This window comes from Pseudorasbora parva, chromosome 14 (assembly GCF_024679245.1).
Source record: "Pseudorasbora parva isolate DD20220531a chromosome 14, ASM2467924v1, whole genome shotgun sequence".
NCBI lineage: Eukaryota > Metazoa > Chordata > Actinopteri > Cypriniformes > Gobionidae > Pseudorasbora > Pseudorasbora parva.
This window is the reverse complement of record NC_090185.1, coordinates 14,056,829-14,077,942: the sequence shown is the minus strand read 5'-3', so window position 1 is coordinate 14,077,942 and position 21,114 is coordinate 14,056,829. Positions and strand designations below refer to the sequence as shown.

General features: G+C 40.1%; 1 protein-coding gene across 1 annotated transcript in view; it reads right to left on the bottom strand.

Annotated features, from left to right (window-relative positions):
- Positions 1 to 21,114, bottom strand: part of LOC137039737 (uncharacterized) — a 284,691-nt gene that overhangs the window by 5,651 nt on the left and 257,926 nt on the right. Inside the window, exons 23-30 of the mRNA XM_067415014.1 lie at positions 20,852 to 21,016; positions 20,537 to 20,707; positions 18,982 to 19,155; positions 18,640 to 18,810; positions 15,139 to 15,312; positions 11,727 to 11,900; positions 9,061 to 9,234; positions 8,784 to 8,954 (exon numbers count right to left, since the gene is read on the bottom strand). Coding sequence (XP_067271115.1) covers positions 8,784 to 8,954; positions 9,061 to 9,234; positions 11,727 to 11,900; positions 15,139 to 15,312; positions 18,640 to 18,810; positions 18,982 to 19,155; positions 20,537 to 20,707; positions 20,852 to 21,016 — 1,374 coding nt within the window. The remainder of the gene's footprint in view (positions 1 to 8,783; positions 8,955 to 9,060; positions 9,235 to 11,726; positions 11,901 to 15,138; positions 15,313 to 18,639; positions 18,811 to 18,981; positions 19,156 to 20,536; positions 20,708 to 20,851; positions 21,017 to 21,114) is intronic.

Here is a 21,114-nt window from a genome sequence, read left to right as displayed (position 1 = left end):
AGTGGCAGCGGTAAAGGGGTGGCCTGTCCCAAAGAACCTTGTTGAGCTAAGAAGCTTCCTGGGCCTGGCATCGTACTACCGGCGCTTCGTCTCCACCATCGTCAGTCCATTGCACCGGCTGACGGAGAAGGGCCGGCATTTCATTTGGGATGAGGCATGTGAGGCTGCCTTCAACCACTTGCATGAGGTACTGACTAAGGCTCCAGTGTTAGCATATCCTGACCCAGGCTGACCGTTCATCATCGACACTGACGCCAGTAATGTTGGTATTGGAGCGGTGTTGTTCCAGGAAGGTGACGATGGAGAACATGTAGTTGCATACTTCAGCCAGGCTCTGAAGAATGCGGAAAGAAACTACTGAGTTACTGACAGAGAGCTGCCAGCAGTGGTACTGGCACTTAGCCACTTCCGGCCCTACCTATACGGGAAGAAGTTCCAAGTTTTCTTGGGAGAGAGATATATTCCCCCCGATATATATAGCACATATACAAATATATGCTACCCCCCCCCAAAATAAATGCAGTATATATATATATATATATATATATATATATATATATATATATATATATATATATATATATATATATATATATATATATATATATATATATATACTGCATTTATTTAATTAAAAATGCAGTAAAAAACGTAATACAGTGATATATTATTCTGATGTACATCATTTGTTCGCTACGTGAATATATATTAAAGTGTAATTTATTTCTGTGATCAAAGCTGAATTTATCATCATTACTCCAGTCTTCAGTGTCACTAATCATTCTCATATTAGGATTTGATGCTCAACAAACGATTAATATGATAATATGATTATTATCAGTGTTGAAAACAGTTTTGATACTCATGGTGCAGCTTCATTTTTGTGGAAACCACCATACCATTCAAATATTTGTGGTAAAATTGAAAAAGAGAAATTAATACTTTTGCTGATCAGACATAGGCTACATTAAATGTTATAATATCAATTTTTTATATTACAGAAGATAATAATTTATTTAATAAATGCAAATAAATGCTGTCCATTGAACTCTCTCATCAAAGAATCCTGAAAAAGGTATCATGGTTAAGTGTATCATGGTTTCATTTTTTTTTTTTTTTTTTACATTTTTAAGCAGCACAACTGTTTTCAACACAGATAATAATCAAAAATGTTTCTTGATTATGAAATCTTTATATGAGAATGATTAGTAAAGGATCATGTAACACTGAAGACTGGAGTAATGATGATAAATTCAGCTTTGATCACAGGAATAAATTACACTTTACTATATTCACATAGAAAAAGGCTGTTTTCATTTGTTGGTATTTCACAATATTACTGTTTTAACTGTATTTTTGATTAAATAAATGCAGCTTTGGTGAGCAAAAGATAAACATTTAAAAAGCTGTCAGTTAGCACTGCATTATTCATATGATATAGCTAGGCCTACTTTATTGTCAATATAGCCTACTTTGAGATGGCTTGAAAACCTATATTTTCGCAATCGTCTGATTGTCGTCATCACGTTTCAGCTCATAACGATTGTTTTCCTTCAGCTGCAGCTCCAGCATGACAGTAAGTTTTTACGAATCCGCTTTTGGACTTTCTGTGAGAGAGCGCCCTCCTCATATTTAGATATGAATAAAATGACAGGTCATGCATAGATTGTTTTTTCTCTCTGAATTTAAATCTTGATGTATTCACATTGGTTTCTCTGTATAAATACACATGCCCATGACCTCAAGAAGCGCGCAATCAACCGAAGTAGAGAAAGCTGTCTTTAGTGTCCCTGTTAACTTGCCCGCCCCCGCGCAGGTAAAGCCGGTTCGAATCTCGCTCGGAGTGGTTCGACTAGGATCGGTGAGACCCGGTAAAAGTGCGGGGGATGAAAATACACTTTATTAAAAGTGCGGGGAACAGGTCCTCCCCGTAATCTACGCCCATGCTTGAATTGAACAATAAGCTTGCTTCCTTCCATCTGTCACACTCGCGTGGTAGCCAGCCGTTCAACCGTACCCTGACTACCCTGCTAGCCATCCTATCCAGTGAGCATCAGCACGACTGGGACCGACACATACCCCTGGTTCTCTGGGCCTACTGAACTGCGGTGCAATAGTCTACAGGATGCACGCCGGCTGCGTTAACGTTTGGCCGGGAACTACGAACACCGGTAGAATTGGTCTTTGGCCCCCCAGAGATCCCTGGGGGAACAGGGTTGGAATATTTGCAAAAACTGTGAAACACGCTCCATGCCGTGCATGAGGCAGCCCGGAGCCGACAGGGAGCTGCATCGGCTAAACAGAAGCAGGCATATGACGTCCATAGCAACGACAGAGACTTTGCTCCCGGGGACAAAGTGTGAGTTTACTCCCCTAAAAGGAAGAAGGTCTATTCTCCTAAGTTGTTCAGTCATTGGCATGTGCCATGTGAGGTGCTGGCTAAGGTCTCTGATGTTATTTACCGAATCAAGATGGGAGGACGACGACGGCAAGTGTTGGTGCTCCATCGTGATCGACTCACCCCATATCAGCCCAAGGCTGTGGAGCATTCTGTTACAGGATCTAGGAGAGGAGACACTGCAGCCAGGCTCGATGTCGCACACATCCTATTCCCCGGCCAACCTACCTGCTATGGTGGGGGAATGACGACCTCAGTGGCATCAGAGACCACCAAGATCCTTACGGGACTACATTTGTGATGCTGTTCGTGTATAAATGCTAATGAAGGAGTAAGCTGTTGCTACCGTTAGTCTGTACGCTGCGGAGTTATTTTATGGACACTGGGACAGTTGTCTCTTAAGAGGCGGGTAGTGTAGTGCACAGACTCTTCATAGTTGTAAAACTGCTGTTTTGTTTTGCACCGGCACATATAGGGTTAGTTAGACAGGTGCGCTTGTATAACAGTGTTTATCTTCGTTCGTATTAAACATTTGGAAACAGAGCCTTCCTTGTCTGTCATTCTTCAGACGTTGCAATATTATATATATATATATATATATATATATATATATATATATATATATATATATACACATTTTTGTGGTAGTCACTTCCATAAATTTGCAAACATTTTCATTTTTTTCATAAATAGGATGCCACATTAACCATAACAATAGTCACACATGGCAATGAAACAAAAAAAAAAAGCATGAATCTTGTTTGGTATTACAAAACAATAAAGGCTAGTCCAGTGGTGTGCTATCTATCTTTAATAACACGATCACTTGGGGTGGAAATATGACTAAAATCTTACAAGTAAACCACGACAATAAGCAACTGCTTAATATAAGTAAAAAGTTTTCAAGTAATTAAGTAATCAAGTAAACGGTCAGAAATAAAATATACACTTATAAAGAAATGACAATAGACTATTGTCAGAATACGACAAATTAATACATAAAGATACATATCTACAAACAGTGCTTTAAGTGTAAGTGCTGTTTTCCCCGTTTGTGTTGTTAAGCTACATTAGTTTGCTTTAACTTTGAGAACGTATTAATGCGCAGATCCATTACTTACTGACACGTCCCAAACATTTTTCCTCAAGTCAGGATATGGACATATGCATAATGTGTATACAGGTTCTTGTAAAAAAAATTAGCATATTGTGATAAAAGTTCATTATTTCCATAATGTAATGATAAAAAATAACCTTTCATATATTTTAGATTCATTGCACACCAACTGAAATATTTCAGGTCTTTTATTGTTTTAATACTGATCATTTTGGCATACAGCTCATGAAAACCCAAAATTTATATCTCAAAAAATTAGCATATTTCATCCGACCAATAAAAGAAAAGTGTTTTTAATTTTAAAAAAAAGTCAACCTTCAAATAATTATGTTCAGTTATGCACTCAATACTTGGTCGAGAATCCTTTTGCAGAAATGACTGCTTCAGTGCGGCGTGGCATGGAGGCGATCAGCCTGTGGCACTGCTGAGGTGTTATGGAGGCCCAGGATGCTTCGATAGCGGCCTTAAGCTCATCCAGAGTGTTGGGTCTTGCGTCTCTCAACTTTGTCTTCACAATATCCCACAGATTCTCTAAGGGGTTCAGGTCAGGATAGTTGGCAGGCCAATTGAGCACAGTAATATCATGGTCAGTAAACCATTTACCAGCGGTTTTGGCACTGTGAGCAGGTGCCAGGTCGTGCTGAAAAACAAAATCTTCATCTCCATAAAGCTTTTCAGCAGATGGAAGCATGAAGTGCTCCAAAATCTACTGATAGCTAGCTGCATTGACCCTGCCCTTGATAAAACACAGTGGACCAACACCAGCAGCTGACATGGCACCCCAGACCATCACTGACTGTGGGTACTTGACACTGGACTTCAGGCCTTTTGGCATTTCCTTCTCCCCAGTCTTCCTCCAGACTCTGGCACCTTGATTTCCGAATGACATGCAAAATTTGAGCAACAGTCAAGTGCTGCTTCTCTGTAGCCCAGGTCAGGCGTTTCTGCCACTGTTTCTTTTTCAAAAGTAGCTTGACCTGGGGAATGCGGGACCTGTAGCCCATTTCCTGCACACGCCTGTGCACGGTGGCTCTGAATGTTTCTACTCCAGACTCAGTCCACTGCTTCCGCAGGTCCCCCAAGGTCTGGAATCGGTCCTTCTCCACAATCTTCCTCAGGGTCCGGTCACCTCTTCTCGTTGTGCACAGAACTTCCCACTGAGGTGCCTTGACCTCAACTGTGTCTATTAATGCAGATTGTCTGCCATTCTTACAAATTTATTTCTGTGACTTACCCTCTTGCTTGAGGGTGTCAATGATGGCCTTCTGGACAGCAGTCAGGTCGGCAGTATTACCCATGATTGCGGTTTTGAGTAATAAACCAGGCTGGGAATATTTTGCAGGTGTTTAGAGTTAATTAGTTGATTCAAATTATTAGGTTAATAGCTCTTTTAGAGAACCTTTTCATGATATGCTATTTTTTTGAGTTTTCATGAGCTGTATGCCAAAATCATCAGTATTAAAACAATAAAAGACCTGAAATATTTCAGTTGGTGTGCAATGAATCTAAAATATATGAAAGTTTAATTTGTATCATTACATTAAGGAAAATAATGAACTTTTATCACAATATTGTAATTTTTTTGAGAAGGACCTGTATTTGCTCGTTCAAGAGTAGGCTAATGAGCCTAGAAATAATACATCCAATACACTCGCACGAGCGCTGAAAGTCAGCAAACACACGCAGTCTGACATGGGAGTCCGAAGTTTACATCACTGTTATTAACTCTTTTTAGTGCATTATTCAAGATTGTGAGAAAGATTCGCCTTCGCTTTCATGATCGATTTTATGCGTCTGTCGAGGACAATCTGAAAGAGGCTTGTGCCAATAACATGAAAGCTGATTGGCTGCAATACAAGATGCATGCTTGTCTAATTTGTAGTTGTAATACAGCGAACAATAGTTGGACTAGCGAAAGAAAGAACTACAACACCACGGAATAAACATGTGCGCCGCCGCGGGAGGGAGGCGGGAGCATTTCAATGAGGTAGCGTTACATGGACATAGGAAAATTAAAACCTGTTTATCATTATTTAAGAACTAGAACGCAATGCTTCAGTGAATTTAAGACTTTTTATGCCTTACATTTGTTTTTATGTTTTTATGACCTTATATGGAAAATCCGGACATTTTTATGACTTTTTATGGCCTTAAATTCTTATTGTTAAATTTATGACTTTTTATGACCCCGTGGAAACCCTGCATTAAATAGTGTTTAACTATTGTGTGGATATTAATATCTGGTTTAATTCTCTTTCAGATGAAATCTTAAAACTAGTCCACTTGAATATTGGTAGAAAACACTCACCTCAGTGTCTTGAGTTGACAGTTTTGATCATGTAGTAAATCACTGAGCTCCTTCACTCCTGATTGTCCAGGATCATTTCCTGTGAGATCCAGCTCTATCAGGTGTGAAGGGTTTGATCTCAGAGCTGAAGCCAGAGCTTTATAACCTTCTTCTTTGATACTGCAGTCTGAGAGTCTAGAAAACATAAAAAACTAATCAAAATGAACCCTGTATGCATTTGACATAGCTGGATATGCCATCTCTAGGCATATAGCCACAGTGGATGATAATGTCAAGCCCTGGCTAAAATGAGTCTGGCCACAAGTATACTTAGTATACTTTTTATTCACTAGGGTATTTCTGCAGATATATTCATCTATATTTTTCATTTAAAAAGGGAAACCAAACCTGATACACAAACGGTAAACAAATCAGTGTGTATATAATTTGGAATATCAATCCTGATGACCACATTCTTTATCCCATTCTGCTCATGTTAATTAAAATATTTGCCCAGGAACACTCAGGTAAGATGACGTAAAATTTGGACAGCCTTCTGTCTGTTCCTTTTGACTTCTTTGCTTGCTGTTTTGCTATTTTTCTCATGCACTGATTCATTCATTAAGCTAAACAGCCAATCAGAGTTCTTTCATTCACTGACGACCTGACCCTGATGTTGAATCGGCTCAGAGCCAACGGTATGGAACACACAGAAAAAAAGTCGGTTGACGAAGAAAAAAAAAAACAGCCAGCATTGCCCAACGGCCGATCGACGGCCTGGTGTGTCCCGAGCTTTACCCACCTGAAATGTGGGTAAAGTGTGTATTCATGCGTATTCATTTGTGTGTGAGTGTGTATTCATGCAGGGCGTGTGTGATGCGTCAGTGCAGTAGTACTGGGATAGTACTGTCTGTAGTTTAGTAGATACTGCATGCTGCATGCTACTTTCTGCTTGCTACACTCTGCTTACAGCTACTGCCACCATCTAGCCCTTGTGCAAGGGTGAAAAGAGGAGCCAAGTGCGTAAGTCTCCTCCTGTCGGTAAACAGCCTCTCCACTGTCAAGACTCCTACAGTGCCTCCTTGTGGCCACACATGGAAACTGGGCCCTAGCGGACCCAGGCTGAACTGTAGGGGATCTCGGAGCAGCAGTGTGCCCCAGAGGCACAGTGTGCAGGCCCACCAAGCAGTGGACATGTCCTGGCATTCGCCAACCACAGCCTCAGCTATGGGTAAATAGTCCCACTGCCTTGTGGGGTAGCCTATAGAGGCAAAGGCTAAGGGAGCAAACCCCAAAAAAAGCACGTCAAAAGACCTCAACGTCGGAACAGTCGGAGGATGATGGCTGTCTTACGTGGAGCATCACAACGGCTGGAAAGGCGGATGAAGGCTGCAGCAGTGATGGGTCCCCAGTCGTCTTGAACTCCATGCCACTGGATCCTGACCCAGACCTGCCAAAGACCGTGTGGTGGTTGTCTGTGCACCAGCCTCCACACGTTAAACAACGCCACGCACAGGCGTCCTCCACAAAGGGAATCCACCCTACTACCCTGGATAAAGGCCTATGGCGACCAGCAAGTGGCAACGGGGGCAGGGTTATGAAGCCTGGAAGTCCCTAGTCATGAGCTGGCACATCTAGGCGATGGGTGTCGGAATCAGTCGCTGGGCTGTTGGAACGAGGCAGAAGAGCTCTTCGGCAGCTACACCCATGACTAAGCAGTCCTATTTAGGGTCTGCAAATGGCTCTGCTTACCCCACATGGGGAGGGGGCTAGAAAAGGTGCCCTAAAAATAGCCTGCCTCATACCTCCCGACTGGATTACCGCGTCCAGAGGGAACACCCATTTGCGGTCAGAAACAAAAGAAATTTAACTTTGGAGCCTGGAATGTGCGCACTCTGATGGACAGCAACTCCAGTGACAGACCTGAGAGACGAACCGCTATCATAGCCAGAGAACTGCAGAGATGCCGGATTGATATAGCTGCTCTCTCCGAAACACGACGGGCAGGTGAGGGACAGCTGAAGGAAGAGAAAGGTGGTTACACTTTCTTTTGGAAAGGAAAGTCAGCCGATGAGGCTAGAAACTATGGAGTTGGATATGCTATCAAAAACCAGCTTGTCAACCACCTCTCCGAACTTCCTGTGGGAATAGTTTAAGCTTCTGTTACTAGTTCTAAAATGGAACATTCAAATTAGAAAAGAAGGCTTGGGTTGTGTATAGGGAAGATGCCTAAGAAAGAATCTGTGATTGTTGAATATGTGTGGTTTGAGTTTATTCTAAATATCATGCTTAAAGGGATATTTCACCGCTTTTTCATATTATAACTATGTTATTCCCTTAACTAAGACGAGTTGATACATACCACTCTCGTCTCAGTGCATGCACTTAATCGCTTTGACGCGCGGTGACATTCTGATAACATTTAGCTTAGCCCACTAAGCCCAGTTCATTCACTATGGTACCAAACAGAGATCAAATTAGAAGCGACCAAACACCTCCATGTTTTCCCTATTTTAATAGTTACACAAATAGTTGAATGATCAAGTATGGTGATACCAAAAAAAAGGCGCTTTTCTAAGCGGGTTTAAAAGGAGAACTATAATGTATGGCGGAATAGCACTTCTGAGAGTACTTCAACTTGGTGCAGTAAAAAGTCACACCAGAAAAATCCTCTCCCCCTATTGACGGGAATGAGAGAGGGAAGCGGAGATTTGAGGGAGGATTTTTCAGCGCAACTTTTTACTGCACCGAGTCAAAGTGTGGAAAAGAAAAATATACAAATACGTGACTATGCACAATCAGAATATGAAATCTACTGTCTACAAAAACAAAATGTAAAAAAATATACTTACATTTTTCCCCACTTCTGGAGGTGAGCAGACTGAATGAATATATGATATTCTAGTGGTGTTGAGTATACACTCAACACCACTAGAATATCATATATTCGTTCATATATTCTGATGGTGAAATGTACTCACTTCAGTATCTTTAGCTCACACACAGGATTCTTCAGTCCCTTACAGATCTCTTTGACTCCTGAGTCCAGCAGACGGATGTTGTTCAGGTCCATCTCTTTCAGGATGGTTTTGGAGGAGAGAATAGTAGCTAGAACTGAACAGCTTTTCTCTGTCAGCTCACAATTATTTAGTCTAAACACAAAATTAGCATTATTTATTATTCACTACACATCTGATCAAACTGACAGTCTTTTATGATGAATAAACAGAGCAGTTTTTAATTAAAAACCAGACTCACTTGATTTTCTCCAGTTTGCAATGAGAGTCCATCAAAAGAGCAGAGAGCTTCTCTCCATCCAGATCTCCTAATTTAACTTCACTCAGATCCAGTTCTGTCAGTAATAATGGATTTCTACCCATATCTTTAGTGAGATAGTCACACGCTTCTTGTGCAGCAGGACTTCCCAAAAACCTACAGGAAGCAGAAGAGAATTGTAAATTAGATAATTTTATTCCTTTTGCTGCTCCTATCCATTCTGAGGTGAGGTAAGAAAACAGATCATTCCCATTAAGCGTGTTCCCATAGTAATGTATTTTTTAAATTACATTTCATGCTGTAACAGTTCTAAGTGAATGAAAAAATCCTCCAAAATTTTAAATCTGAAAGTGCACTGTATATAAAGTTATTGACTCTCAAAAGTATGAGTCGACTCTGAGTCAATTAAACAAGTATTTTTTAAACGAATCTCAAGCTGCTTCATTGTGATGTCAAGACGAAACATTAGCATATTGACTGTCCACTTATTGCGTGCACACACACTAGGAAAAACTTGAACCCCCTCAACACTACAGCTGATTACTGAGGATACTGGATAGCATCATGTTGAGAAGACACTGCTCTCTACAAAGAGTCTGGCTAACCGGCTAGCTTTTAACGTCTTTTAACTTTTAGGTTAACGTCTTATTGAATTACTACTGTAAATCAGCTGTGGGCTGCAGTATTACCTAAAACTGTGTCTATTAATGCAGATTGTCTGCCATTCTTACTACTTTAAGTAAAGATAAAAAATGGAGCATGATTTGTTTTGCAAACTTTAATGTTACATCAGTCATTCGTTATTCGTCATATGTTAGTGCTCGGCTAACGTATGTGCTGTTATTGATACAATTTCCGCATGTGCACTGCAATAAATAAGAAACACACACACACACATGTAATGGACGTTAGTTGATGTACACTTGTTAATGCTGATGGTTAAGAATTACAGTTGAAACATCTCAATGTATCTCAAACTGAGAATAATCACTGAGAAACATTCTACTCAAGGTTCGGGTTGAATAACTAATTATTCCAATGTTTCATCATTGATTTGGACTCGTGCTGGGATTGATGTAAAATTGACATCATTGTTATTGTCTTAACAGTGTGTACAATCGCTGATCTTTAGGAAACCTCCAGACGGAGCTGGATTTCAGTTATGGTAATGGACATTTAGCTTCTGAAATACGTGCTGTACGTGGCAGATCGATCACAGCAGACTGGGCTATATGGCTGATCAGAGCAGTGTAGGCTCGTAGAAAGGAGGAATTTAGAGAGACTAATTCATCCATTGAGTTGTTTGATAATCAATGAACATTGTGGTGATGTGCAATGTATATTATGAGAAAAATGTATATCATGAGGTTTTTTTACATTTGATGCATGTAAACCTGTTGTTAGAGACCTCCAAAACTAAATTAGAAAACTTTAAAATAGCATAATAGAGGCACTTTAAGTATGGTAAGGTATTAAACATATCTGCTGAGCTATTAACACATTGAGTTTATGGCTTATGCAAGCAATTACATGATCGTGCCAGTTTTCTAGTTCCATATTGTATGTGATGTGATTAGGGCTGCATGTTTTCAAGTTTTTCATTAACCGTTAACCGAGGCCCTTAGCAGTTAATACTCGGTTAACCATAGTGTGCGTCAGGGTTATTTTTAGTTTATTAATTTGACGACCGCCATCTCCGTAGTGAACGCGCCTATAGAGAGAAATGCACATCATGGATTACATAATCAGAGAGTAGACTATTTCTTTTCGTTTTAAATTGTTAAAAGACATTTCAAGCTTTCTTAAGATATATTTCATGTCTGTGAGGCGTACGCTGAGTTTCTTTAAATTAGGATGAGATGCGCTCCAGTTCACGAGCAATGCAAGTGGCCGCGAGGGCGCCTGCATGATTAGGGCATGTAGTAAAATATGCAGCCGAGAATGATTCACACAGCGTTTGACTCACGTGGCTGAGCCTCTCCCGGCAGAGAGTTCAAGCATCTGTGGACTCATCCCTTCAGCTCTGGCCATCTTGCTTTCAGTCCGTGATTAGTTTTTTTGTTTTCTTCATGTTTTCTTCATTACAGTTAAAGTAACGTCTGCTTTTCTCTAGTCATTCACAAGTTTCTCACTTCAAACTTTCTTTCTTCTGCTCCGTTATGCACAGCGTGCGCGGCTCCCGCTCTGCTTCTGCCCTAATGCGACTTTTAGTCCAGTGCGACTTATGTTAGTTTCCTCTTCATGAACCATTTTTTGACTGATGCGACTCATACTCCGGAGCGACTTATAGCCTGAAAAATGCAGTAAGCACTGCATTGCAATACTTGCATTTTGCCCCGTCACTCTCATTTTTAAAGTGCTCCCACGCTTACTTTGCCCGCTTCATTGCCCGCTTAGAAAGCTGCTCATGACTTCTTGTGGATATTACAAATGTCTGGGAGCGCTCTGGCGGTCTCTAGGGGTGCAAAAATATATTACAACTAAATTCAAAGCACGTCATCGACGCCACTTAACCGAGCAAAATGTTTCACTCAGTTACGCAATTTTTAACGGTTAATCAGTTAATCGGTTAACCATGGACACCCCTAGATGTGATTAATAAACTATGGATCAAAACAAGACAAACAAATTAAAAATGATTTAATTACCTGATGGTCTTTAATGTACAGCATTCATCCTGTAGTAAATCCTCAAGCTCCTTCACTCCTGATTGTCCAGGATCATTTCCTGTGAGATCTAGCTCTATCAGGTGTGAAGGGTTTGATCTCAGAGCTGAAGCCAGAGCTTTATAACCTTCTTCTGTGATACTGCAGTCTGAAAGTCTAATACATATAAAACAGTTGTTTATTTTTGGGCACACCGATATTATCATATTAGCATTGAGCTTTATAGCTTCTGACAAATCATTACATGTTTTCCACTAAAACAAACAAATATGTGAAATTATGTCAGAATTAAAATAAATAAATAATATATTTGCCCACATTATGTAGATACTGACATAATGCTTTTAAAGGATCTCTATTAAAAGCACCCCAAACTACTGAACAGTGTTATGAGAGTTGGAGACTCAGATCCTGGCAAGCTGCAAGCTGAACTTTCCCTTTCTGCCAAAGCACACCTAGTCCAATGGACTACCTGCTTGTATCCAACACACAGTGACGTAACTGACTCAACCTGGAGATTGTAGAAATGCTCAAAGGTGTTGTGTCACCTAGCCAGCAGCTCTGCAGATGTGTACTAGAGAGACACCACACGTTAACACCCAGGAAGAGGCTGCACTTCTAGTGGATTGAGCCCTTACTTTGAGGGGGCATGGCATGCTTTGGATTGGTACATCTGCTAGGAGGCAGCCTTTTCTCTTTCTCTGTCCTCCAAAACAGACAAAAAGATGTTCAGCGCTTCTGAAATGTTTCATACATTCAATCTAGTTAGATTCGCAAGGCTCGAATGGGACACAGCGATGCAAGGGCTGTGTCTGCCTCCTCTGGGGGTAACTCTTGCGAGTTCACCACTTGGTACTGAAAAGGAGTTGTGGCAACTTTGGTCACATATCTGGGCCAGAGTTTCAAGATCATGTAAGAAAAGACCAACCCAAATTCAGGTCATTATTTACTGGTCTAAAATGCCTGTAGGTTCCCCACGAATTTGATTAAAGTTAGGGCAGTCAGTAGCACTGTCTTTACAGACAGGATCTTAGGCTTAACTGACTCCAGTGGCTCAAAGGGAGTTCTATGCAGTCCAGAGAGGACCACAGAGAGATTACAGAAGGGATGAGGTGTGATCTGGAAGGATTTAACCTCCTGGCGCCTGCTCAACTGATGAGCAGTTAGTGCTTCCCCAGTGACCTACAGTCAACCACTACGTGATGTGCCACATTGGCGCCAACATAAACCTTCAAGGTGGAGGGGGACAGCCTCTGCTCCAACCTCTGTTGCAGGAAGGAAAGCACAGAGCTGATCGGTGTTTCCAGGGGTCTTCCCACCAGGAAGAGCACTCTTAGTGAACAGACTCCACTTCAAGCATAAGCTCGTCTAGTACAGGGACCTATGGCTTGAGTGATAGTGTCTACCACTGCCATGCAGACCAAAACATAATTGCAATGGCCAAAACGTGCATGCAATTGCAACTTGAAGCAATGGCCAACAACAGCATGTAAAAGGGCAAGTAGCACTGCCAGTAACTCTAGGCAATTGATATGTCACTGCATTCAAGGTACTGTCCAGGAGCCCGAGGCTGTATGCCCGTTGCATACAGCACCCCAGCCCATTCTGGAGGAATCTGTTGTAACAAAAATGTGTCTGTACACTTGTTTAAGGGGCACACTGGCCTGTAGAAAGGCAAGGTCTGACCAATGGCTGAAAGTTTGGTGAAAGATCAGTGTGATGGTCACACTGAGTGTGCTGTGGCACCATGCCCATCTCTGGACTCGGCTGGGTAGCCAGTGCTGAAAGTGGTCTGAGCGGCATTACCATGGCTTCAGATGCCATATGACCAGTGAAACCATATCTGGGCAGTTCAGCACCAACTCTGCCCTCTTGTTCGTGCCATCATATTGACAGAGTCCAACACCATACCGAGAAAAGCGATGCTCTGCACAAGGGAGAGCTTGCTTTTCTCCCAGTTGACCCAAAGTCCCAGGTGGCTGAGGTGCCTGAGCACCAGGTTACTATGTTCACAACAAATCTTGAGAGTGAGCTAGAATGAGCCAGACAGCCAAAAAGTTTAAAATGCAAATGCCCACTACCCAAAGACAGCCTAAAGGGGAGGACCTTGTACTGGTACGCCAGCCCCCCGAATCGGCAAAACCGAAGAAACCGCCTGTGTCGAGAAAGAATCGACATGTAAACATCCTTCAGGTCATTAGCTGTAAACAAATCTGAATCCAGTTCAGAAGCTCAGCTTTATCTTGCTCTTTAGAGGACAATAGCACACTCTCCAATGCAGCTATTGATATCTGATTCTCACATGTTAGAAGTACTCACACAATCATTTAGCAGTTTGACAGCACACAACAAGCTAGAGGAGCCGGAGGTCTGTGGGAACTAGTGGAAATGCTCCCACTGTAATAATCAAGTCTACCGGAGTGTTACCAAGATTCACGGCTCTGATTTGTGCAGAGGCAGTGGGCTGGCTAACAGTAGAGGGGGCTCTGGCCTTCACGAAGAATGAGAGTTGCAACAGCAATATCTATATGTTCATGCTCTCGCAATGAGAACATGAACCATCTATGATCGTGAATGTTCTCAGACATGTAAGACAGCCATCATAGCTGTCAGATGAGGACAGGAAACAACCACAACCAGAAACACATGGATGATAAGGCATCTTTAAAAAGATGTGTGCCACCTAGCCTTTTTCAGGGAAATTTGCTCTCTTGTTCAGAAGTGCCCAGGGCGGAATTGTTATACTTAACTGTGCAATATGCTTTTTTTAAAAGGTAAATCACAGCTGAATGCGCCCTTTCACCAGCTCCTCTGCTGCAAGCTCTTTCTGAGAATGCTCTTCTTCACAGGTGACTGGAAAGAGTCACTAATGCACGCAACCACTCAGCTCCAAAGCAAAAATCTTAAGAGTGCTGCCGGCCAGCTTATATACCGGTAAGTCTAGGGAAGTGGCGCAACATGTGAACCTCACTCACCAATTCTATTGGCCATTTTTTACTACTCTTTAAGGGTTCCCAAGTGAGACCCCATTTGTCAGTATCAACATAAGGTTGAACGTGACTGACAGACATGGAAATTATTGCCATATACTGTGGCTTGCATAGGCATAAATACAATTTATGCAATAACCAATGTCTTATTAAAATTAAATAACCTCGATAACCTACTCTTATTAAAAAATGAAGTTTACCCAAAATGAAACTCCACTATTATTTATTCACTCTCATGTTGTTTTTAAATTTTACTTTCTTCAGTCAAATACAAAGAGATATGTTAGGCAGAATATTACTACTACTACTACTACTACTACTACTACTACTAATAATAATAATAATATAAACAAATGTTAGTAACTGAATAATCAGAAATGTACATTAATAAAAAAAATACACACTTCAGTTTCTTCAATCTGCATTGTGTATTTTTTAACAGATGACAGATCTTCTCCATTCCCGAGTCTCCTAGTTTATTCTCACTCAGATCTAGCTCTGTCAGGTTTGAAGGGTTTGAATTGAATGCTGAAGTCAGAGCAGCACAACCTTCTGCTGTAATACTGTTATTATTCAGCCTGAAGAGAAAGAAAACAAAGACAGGGGCATTCTTCAAAATATCTCAAAACTTCTTTAAGGAACAATGGCAGTCTTAAAGGATTAGTTAATTTAAATATGAAAAAAACCCTGATATTTTACTCAACCCCATCTCATCCAAGATGTTTGTCTTTCTTTCTTTTGTCAAAAAGAAATAAAACATTTTTAGGGAAACATTCTAGGATTTCTCTGCACATAATAGACTTCAAAGGCAACCAATGAGTTGAAGGTCCAAATCAATGCAGTTTCAAAAGGACTTCCGAGGCTCTGCACGATCTCAGCCAAAGCAAAACGACTGGTCATATAAAAAAAAACTATATAATTTCTAGCCTAAATTGCTCATCTTGTGCTGCTCTGCAGAATGACAAGGATTGTGTAATCACATCAGAAAGGTCACATAGGCAGAAGCACTGCCCCAAAGACTGTGCGAAGAGTAATACAAATGCCCTTTACCAAAAAACACTCCATCTTCAACTTTAAAAATTGTCCGCCAACGTTGTTTTACCTTTTTTTGCTAAAGGATTTTTGTATTAGTCTTTGAATGTGCGCTTTGTAACGGGGCAGTACTTCTGCCTATGACTAGTGTGACCTTTCCGACATGATTAGGTAATAACTGGCACGCCACAGAGCAGCAATTTAGGCTAAAAAGTACATACCTTTAAAAAAAAAAAGGCTGATCGTTTCGCTAGACAAGACCCTTTTTCTCGGCTGGGATCGTGCAGAGCATCTGAAACCCTTCAAAGCCCTTAGAAACTGCAATGACTTTGTCCTTCAACCCTCTGGTTACAATTGAAGTCCATTATGCGGAAAAAAATCCTGGAATGTTTTCCTCAAAAAAAAGAAAGATAAAAAAGGAATTTCTTTTTGACTGAAGAAAGAAACATGAACATCTTGGATGAGATGGGGGTGAGTAAATTAGGCAAGGCAAGGCAAGTTTATTTTTATAGCACATTTCATACCAAACAGCATTTCAAAGTGCTTTACATAGAAATTAATTAAAAGAGTGGTAACATATGCATGAGGGGGAAAAAACATGTGTATAAATTAAAAATTAAAAACAAGGATAGTTAAAACAGTTGTAAAGATAATAAAAAAATAAAATAAACTAAAATGGTCAGATCCAAAAGTGCGAAAAGTGTGTCCAACTAATTGGACACATGTATGAGTAATTAGTTGGGCCAAAAAAATTATGAAATTATAGTTTTTAAGTATAAAATAATGATGTAAAGCGACATAGGCTATTCAAATAAAAAGTGCTCAAAAGTGCACAACTCTTCTTAAGTGGAAGGAAGCTTTATCCCTCACGTGCAACGGTATATAGAAAGCGCGGAGTCATTAATTGTATTAGAAAAATAACGAAATTCTAGTTAAGTAGAAAATAATATTTATGTAAAGAAATATATTAAAATAAAAAGTGCTAAAAAGTGCACAACTCTTCTGAAGTGGAAGAAAGCTTTTTTTCCCCTTGTGCAACGAAAGGCTATAGAAAGCGCTGAGTCATTAATTGTGTTAGAAAAATTATGAAATTATAGATCTAAATATATTAAATTAAAAAGTGCCTGGGGGGGGGGGGGGGGTGAAATGCTGTTTCATGCATACTGAGCTTTTTACACTGTTAAAGACTTGGATTCCCATCCTAAACATAGCCAAAGTTTCAAAAAATAATGTTGGACGTTTGATGGAGTATTTCTGTGTCAAAAATGCTCATTCCGGTTTCTCACAAGTTTCCGAGAGTTTTTTTCCGAGTATGGCTCGGCTTGACGTTAATAGAGCGGAAGGTCCTTATATGGGCCGTACAGGCTCTTCTCCCGGAAGGGTGCGCGCGCGCGTGTGACTAGAGCGAGAGAACAAACGCATGCCCATAAACACTCTCTCAGGTGCAGATCCAGTCGATCCAGGCGCCGGTCTCCACTTTATTCCTATGGGTGACGTCAAGCGACTTCAACGCTTCAGCACAGCATTCCGGGAAGGCAGCGCTGCATTTGAACCGATTTGAATGCAGAAATGACAGGAAGCTTCACAACATCGCTTCAGTCGCGTCGCAAAAGTGGATCTCCACCGTTCACTGCTGTCAGGACTTTACCAAATCATACCAAAGAAGTGTGTTTTTGACGGAGCGGTCCCAGCGATAAAGGTTCGGTCCTGCTTTGGAAGCAGCCGGTGAGTAAAACTGCTTCAAATGTCTGTGCTGTTGGCTATTGTCACGTGAGTAAACATCAGTAAACGTCACGATCGCGTGCTTCGTCATTCAAATGCGCTAACGGTTACTCCATTGTTGTTCTATGTATAACGTTAGACTAGTCTGACGTGCAAAACCGTTTTGCTTGCTACTGCTAATGTTTAGTCGCATACAATAGTCCATAAACCGAATCATGTCCTCATAAACTGCGAGTAAAGATACACAAATGTTGACAGGCCACTAAATACAGTCCATACCACAGAGACGTCCTGCTGTTGCTGTTTCTCCTGTTCAATTTATTTCAGCCTCCGAATGATTCTGGATCATAAATCTATTAGCTGAGCTCCATAGCCATGGGCTTCTCCACGATTGAGGACGTCACTGCTTTGCGCGCATTCGTCATTCTTTAGCTCCGCCCACACGATACGCCTCCAGGCGCTCGTTTTTTTTCCGGAAAGACTCGGTACAGCCTATATTTCTTTTATAAATATAATAAAACTAAAGACTTTTCGGAGATATGAAGGATGCAATACTACTCTATAGGTACTTAAGATTGACCTGAGATTGACTGAAACTGAGTGTTTCACCCCCCCTTTAAAAAAGTACACAACTCTTCTTAATGGAAGGACTCTTTTTCCCTCACATACAACCAATATAGAAAGCACTGAGTAATTAGGCAAAGTAGGCAAAAATAACCCTACATGCAAACTATATAAAACATTTAAAAATAAGTGTGGAATAAACATTTTACATTTTTCAAACTGACTGAATGGTGGTTACCGATTAGGCTACAGTGATTCTGACCAAAATTACTTTGTAATGTACTTTGCAAATGTTTCTTAAAAAAAGTCAATGATATCTGTCCACTGCAACACTGTTATTCGCTATTACTTTAAAATGGTTTATTTAAAGCAATTATTTTTCAAACAGATGGAATTAGAAATCCAGGCCTGCCCCTAATAAAAGTCTGTTCCCATCGGCAGTTCAGGTAAATAAAGGCCCTGGTCTTTATTTGCGGAATTACGGCAATCCTTTAATCCAAGCCAGTTACTGAAAATATTATAATTTTCTATTTATTTCTAATATATTTTTAAGGTTTTACATGTAGTTAATCATTTGAAATACTCACATGAGTGCGTTGAGTTTACAGTGTTTATCATTCAGTAGAGCAGAGATCTGATTCACTCGTGTGTCTCCTAGTTTAGGTCCACTCAGATTAAGCTCCTTTAGGAATAACGGGTTTTTACCCACAATTCCTCTCACATACTGACAGGCTTCATCTGCAGCAGGACTCAAAAACCTGCAGAAAGAAAGATGATGCAGGATTCAATTAAATTCTCAAATAAAAAAGATAAAACAAAAAATAGCATGTGCTTCAGTGTGTGAAATGGTTTATTTTCTATCAATGAATTAATAAATATATATAATGTTTTGCATATCATTTATTGTGTATTATTTCATCACGTCTTACCTTAGTGTCTTCAGTTGACAGTTTTGATCCTGTAGTAAATCATCGAGCTCCTTCACTCCTGATTGTCCAGGATCATTTCCTGTGAGATCCAGCTCTATCAGGTGTGAAGGGTTTGATCTCAGAGCTGAAGCCAGAGCTTTATAACCTTCTTCAGTGATACAGCAGTCTGAAAGTCTAGAACAAGATTTAAAATATAAAATTCAGCTGATTAATCAGTTACTGCACAAATTTCTGGAACAATATCAGCTGAACTAATGCTGGCCAATAAAACAAAAATGATATGTATTGCAATAGACATAGTAATCGATATCAATAAAAAAATGTGTTCGATAAAACTGTTAACCCCTAACAGTGTGTCCACCAAAGCATTTTTTTAGCCAGCTAAAACATGCCTGGTGCTCTTCTGAAAATGGCCAGCTGGTGGCGCTTGAGAGCGCTTTATAAGGGCAGCGTTTTTCCAGCTGAGATACTTTGGTTGCTATGATACAGAATATCCATGGCAGTGATGTGTTACTTGTATCACATTTTAGAAATTTTTTACTGAATATAAAAATCCAGTAAAAAGCAGTATCAATAATATACATTATTGTTGTTAAGTCGGTGTACAAATGGGATGATAGGTCGGTGTAGTTTTTGTCTCGCCCCTCCTCCACTGTGATTGTAGGGCCTGGTAAAACTTGACGAGCCCAACTATTACCCAACGTTAAACAGTAATACATTTTAAAAAAAAGATAGGGCAAATTAACTCTTGAAATATTACTATGGTAGGCCTACATAGTGCATCAAAATGCAATGTCATCAGTTTGTCTAAATTAGAACACAGACCCTTCAAATATTTTACGCACCATTTACATGTGGTAGGGAGCAGGTGTACATTTCTTTCGATACCAACTAACATTTTATAAATACAAACACTTTTGTGAATCCGAAAATTTACATCAGAGCCACTTTACGAACTATTTACACATTAATTCTGCTCGTGTTTCATGAAAGAGGCCCAATAAGTGCACTCGGTAACGTCCACTATAATTTTGGACACCACAACAAATGACTGTCCCTTCAAATACTTAATACTCAGATAGTGCTCTATTTGAGGGTATAGAGGGCGCTTTTAGTTTCACCCATGGAGAGGTAGGTTACTCAACATCAGTGTCTTAAAGCACCTAAATAGTACAAAGAAATAACGGAGGTGCAATGCACTTTAATGTTAAGAGATAATTAAGTGTTCATTGTGATTTTAGACTTGTGTTTACAGTTTAGAGTGTTTTCCGTGGTTTCGTTGAAATTTCTGCCTTTATAACTGAGGGGGATTATAATCAGAGGAAGATTAAGTTTAAAATAAAAATGTTTAAATGTAATATATTTTTCCCCTGGTCTTTATTTTAAATGGGTCATTAAAATGTATCAATAATTATCAATATTGACCGATATGAAACACTTATATTGTGATACAGTTTTCAGCCATATTGCCCAGCCCTAAAATGAACAACAGTTGGCTAAATATAGAGACAAACAAAAAGCACAGAGACCTTTGATATGCTACACAACAACTCACCTGAGTCTCTCTAGTCTACAGTCCTCTTTCAGCCCATCAGAGAGCAGCTTCACACCTGAATCCTGCAGATTATTATTGCTCAGGTCCAGCTCCTTTAGACAGCTGGAGTCTGAACTGAGAACTGAAGCAAGAGCTGAACAGCTTACTTCTGTTAAATCACACTCACTGAGCCTGAAAATAATAAGAATAAATTTAAATATTATATAAATATGAATATAAAAAATTAAGAGATATATTAGTAACTTTAGCCTATAATGTGTCATATTCCAGTGATTGCTGTGGTGTTAAGTGTAGCTGATGGTGAAATGTACTCACTTCAGTATCTCCAGCCTAGATTTCTTCAGTCCCTCACAGATCTGTTTGACTCCTGAGTCCAGCAGACGGATGTTGTTCAGGTTCATCTCGTTTAGGATGGTTTTGGAGGAGAGAACAGTAGCTAGAACTGAACAGCTTTTCTCTGTCAGCTCACAATTATTTAGCCTGATCACAAAATTAGCATGATTTATTATTCAGCATATGTTCAACAAGCATCAGATCAACAGATTGTCTTATCGGTAAAAATGTGACTGATAGTCTTT